This window comes from Rhagoletis zephyria, unplaced genomic scaffold (assembly GCF_001687245.7).
Source record: "Rhagoletis zephyria isolate East Lansing unplaced genomic scaffold, Rhagoletis_zephyria_1.1 Rzeph_scaffold_18160, whole genome shotgun sequence".
NCBI classification, from domain to species: Eukaryota; Metazoa; Arthropoda; class Insecta; order Diptera; family Tephritidae; genus Rhagoletis; species Rhagoletis zephyria.
In genome coordinates this window covers 5429-10214 of record NW_016175221.1, presented here as the reverse complement: position 1 = coordinate 10214, position 4786 = coordinate 5429, and the positions used below count along the sequence as shown (strand labels likewise).

Below are 4786 nucleotides of genomic sequence, written 5' to 3'. Positions count from 1 at the left end.
AAAGACGATTATTGTACATAAATATGTGCATATGTACATATATGGATATGGATATACATGTCTACAAACTGAGGCACATTCGAAGGAGTAAAGCGCAAATGAAATCTACATAAAAATCAAATGTGAATTGCGCTTCGTAAATGTTTCAGTAGTAACAGATTTGCCTTCTGTTTCAAGAGTTTCCACTACGTCACTACGCATTTTATTTGTTTTTGTTTTCCTTTCGTGCATGGGAGTGTACGCAAAAGCATACATAGTACATACATACAACAATATTTTTTTTATGCATTAGAAAGTACACATGTGTGTATGCATGTACATTAGGCATATGACTGTCTTCTAAAATTAAATATACCTATGTATGATAGGATAAGGAATGATAAGAAACCAATAAAAAAATAACGCTTCAATAACTTTCAAACTTGATTTTCCAAAATTTTAATTTTCACACATTCATATTTCTGGCATACGGGCGGCGATATATGTATCAATGTGTGTAAATACGTATATGTTTCCATTCGATGCCAACCAAATCTTGATCGCGATTAAAAATTGGTTTCAAAATTTTATTTTATTCCGTTGACTTGGAATTATCCACATACACTACCCTGCAAAACTTTGGACTCACTTGGAAAAATATTTTTGGTCTGTATGGGCGGGTTGCTGCCAAAAAACCAATGTTGCGACCGGTAAACGTTCGTAAACGACTCAAATTGGCAAAAGAACATAAAATAGGTCTATCGAAGAGTGGAAACAGGTGTTATGGACCGATAAGTCCAAATTTGAAATTTTTGGTAGCAAACGGCGAATGTATTGCCGCAGAAAATCTATTGAACGGCACGCACCTCAATGTGTAAAACCAACAGTTAATTTTGGCGGTAGCAATGTGATGCTATAAAACGGTCTGATAACAATAATTAAAAGGATAAATACAAAAAAAAAAAAAGCAATGTTTCGAGTGAGTCGAAACTTTTGGTCTCTATGTACATTAAAAAGAATTTAGAAACCATTTTTTTATCGCAGTTTTAATTCGGTTGGCATGGAATTTTCATATAAATATACATAGATAGGCCTGTACATACATATGTATGTTTTTTTTTTAGCAAACAGTGCTGTCTCGGAGTGCCCTGCGGAATCTTTTTTTCGATGAAAAAGTTATTTTTGTTGTTTTTTCATATTCCTCATTTAATTTTAGGAAAAAGTCATATGCCTAATGCTTGTACGTTTGGCTTATGTTGTAAATAATTCGTCGGAGAGTATATGAGTTTTTATTTTTGTTTTTACTTTGCTTGTTCATGTGGCTTAAATTTTACATACAAAAGAATTTCAACAATCAACACAAAAATCTTCTTAAACACATGCGTTCAAATTTTAAAGCATATTTCTAGGCGCTGAACCATTCCTAGGAGTAGAAATATTTATGGGAAAATGCTGCTGGATTTTTAAAGGCAGAGTTAGAAGAAAAAACTAGCAATTTTCAAGCAAAAATCAAAACCGACTTCAATTCTCATATAAAAATTTAAGAGCAGCGTTGATTTCTTCATATTCTAATGATCGGATTTAAACCAAATTAGTATGGGACCACCTCTGAGGTAAAAAAAAAATATTCCGACAAATTGATAACCTGCTCCTTTTTTTGATGTAGTTAATAATGAAAATAGCAGCGGCACTTTTGCGTTCATTATAATAAAAATTATAATTTCGCCGTTAAAATTGCATTTCTATTTTTTTAGATCAAGATTACCAGTTTTTTTATTTTTATTTACGATAAAAAAAATCGTTATTTTATGACTTTGATGACTTTTGTCTTTGCGGCATATTATAACTATTATTTTCACATGTAATTTTTTAGATCATAAAAGATTTAAAACAGAACGCAGTGTCCATTATAAAGGTGAAAAAGGTCGGAAAAATTAAAATCCTAAATACTGATTATTTTTGATTAAAAAAAAAACTAAAAATAAATAAAAATCCCAAAATAACGATTAAATTCGATCAAAAACATAAAAATCAAAAAGTAAAGATCTCGAAATAAGAAAAAAATATCTTTTTAATTAACGGTAATTTTCGGTCTTTGAAAAATACATAGTTTTTAATGGCATTGGCTTAAGTACTTTGAAAAGCAACAATAATTATAAAAAAGTATAAACAAAAAAGCATATGCTGGCTAATGTAAACTAACTGACTCAGTGGAAAGATCAGGCTGTGGAGGGATGGCTTTCGTACAACTCCACATCGATCGACAACGTAAACCAAATATAACTCTCTAAAACTCTCTCTCTGGTCCTGTGTGCACTATCAACTTTTAAGTTTCTTTCGAAAACTACTACTCTATACAAATTGGTTGCCTTTTATGCGTCAAAAATACCCTACAGGTGTGTGCGTATGTATGTTTGTGAATGGCTTTTAGTTTTTACCAGCATTTTAAAAAATGCGAAAAAAGCTCTTTTTATGTATGTAAATATGTGCATTACAAGATCAACGATGCAAATACAAAAATGTATTGCTTTTTTTCAATTTAATTATTTCGCTAACTGTGATTTAACTGTATTGATGGAAAACAGTGTTCCATGGTTTAAGTAAGGTACAGTGAAAAAATAATTTCCGCAAGTTAAAATTTGCAAAGTTTTGCAATTATAAAAACTTCAAAACTAAACAAAAAATAATGTTTCCAATATTGGCGCATGGAAATTTGCAACGCTTGCGGCATAAACCCATCTGGGTGCTGTTTCTGGTGATTTTCTTTGTTATTGTTTTGGATAAGACAGCAACAGCGACGACCGAGAATGAAGTAACAACAACGCCAGAACCAGGTGAGTTAAGAGATGCTTACTGAAGTACCGTACTTGTTTATGTATGTATGTATGTATGTAGTTATGTGCTTTAGGAAAGTTGCAGTTAGCATTTGGCTTAACCCATATTCAGAATTTACATGGGCCATATGAGAATTATTACCATCGCAAAAAGAGTATACTCAGTGGGTGTCGCTACTTGTATGTATCAAAATAGTTGACACAGTTTCATTTATATATAATGAAATTTTATTCGGTAAAAAATATTTTTTTTGCAGTGTAGTTACATTAGACGGCGCACTGTCCCCAGAAGGAGTTGTCGAAATTTTTTAAAACGACGATTGGTTTATTTGTAGCAGTTACCCATTTAGGGGCGTTTTCTTAAGTAGCTTTTAAAACTTAGGAAACGTACCCGTACTACGTGAATCCCGATAAAAACTTTTTTCAAATTTCAATCATTTGTTCTGTTTCCGTTAAATGAGATATAACGATGAGATATTCGGCCCCATGCTGAATATCGTCATTGTCTGTTAAAGTGACGATACGGTCATCGTCAGCCATGTTACTGATACGCTGACGATCGTCGACGATGACGATATTCAGCATAGGGCCGATTGATATGAAATAGTTCTTTCGATTTCTCGCGAGAAATTGCTTCTCGAGCAAATATTGTTGGTGTATATGTACATACTTTTATTCCGACACATTTTTGAGAGAATCGCCACCTATAAAAATTATTTAAAAAAAAAAATGTATATATAGTATAAAGACTAGCTACAAAATATAGGTTGTTTATTTCTTTACTGAAATGGCCAGTTTAGTTGAAGTTCAAGTGCATGTTTTGGAACCTTGAGAAAATAATAAACGGTTTTTGTAAAATTTATTATTTTCGGTGATATTATTGGGGTATTCACAAGGGTGGCGTAAGTCTTATGTCATATGTAAGGGGTCCGAAAGTTATTATACTTAATAGACATATGGTAATTTTTCTCACTGCTAAAATATTTTTCGTTGTGATTACAAGTTCCGTAAACCTATATTTAACGGTTAGCAATTTTACAACTTAAGACAATACGACACTCTGTGAATCTTCAATATTTTCCTCCTCCTTTATCCTTTTTTGTTACACTTCAAATCATAACATTAAACCGAATTTTACGCGGGTGGAGCTGCGGGCAAAAGCTAGTGAAAAATAATTTTACGTTAGCACCAATATTAAAATAAAACAGACAAGCCGAAATTGACTGCTCCAAATGCGACACGAACACAAACCAAAATTGTGTTTAAGTATGTGGGTATGAATGTAAGTAGAAATAAATGAACAATACCACTGTCAGGTACCAAAACACGAAGCAGCGGGATGGCAGTGAATAAAGAATTGTAACAAACGCAATGAAGAAATGCACGCGGCAGAGGTGTAAATACATATATAATATTTTCTTTTTTTAATTATGCAAATAGAATTATTCACTTGAGGGCGCTGAATTGAATTTCACACAATTCATATCCAGGTAACAACGCACAAAGAGTCGCGTATAATAGATTCGTCAGCCTTCCTTACACAAGTCTTGAACCGCGCAAATTTTGGTGAATTATAATACAATTCTCATACAAAGAAGCATTTCAGCGGAAGGCGTTACAAAATAACCAAAACAGAAAAACTAGGTCGTAATTTAACCTTGGGTGACATGGCAACCTACTAACGTAGATTCGAATGCGACAAAGGAGTTCGGCTGTTAGACGTTGGCTGCCCTCAGATTTTTGCTAAAAATTTTCATAAACACCCAGCCGTTTTGTGCACTTGTGTCACTGGCTGACACAATAAAGCGTTAATTGCTCAAAACGCAATTGATTTATTGACAGAATCCGATATTAATAGTATTAATATACATACTACCAAATAATCCAAAAAACAACGATGGGTTTTAATACGATAAATATTGTCTGTACAGACGTAGCAGCAGTAATATCGATTAAACTTTGACCTTGAAGAG

General features: G+C 32.8%; 1 protein-coding gene across 1 annotated transcript in view; it reads left to right on the top strand.

Annotated features, from left to right (window-relative positions):
• Nucleotides 1-2503: 2503 nt before the first annotated feature.
• The window catches only part of LOC108380074 (locomotion-related protein Hikaru genki-like), a 5408-nt gene continuing 3125 nt past the window's right edge, over nucleotides 2504-4786 (top strand). The window contains exon 1 of the mRNA XM_017636442.1: nucleotides 2504-2813. Coding sequence (XP_017491931.1) covers nucleotides 2666-2813 — 148 coding nt within the window. The 5' untranslated portion in view covers nucleotides 2504-2665. The remainder of the gene's footprint in view (nucleotides 2814-4786) is intronic.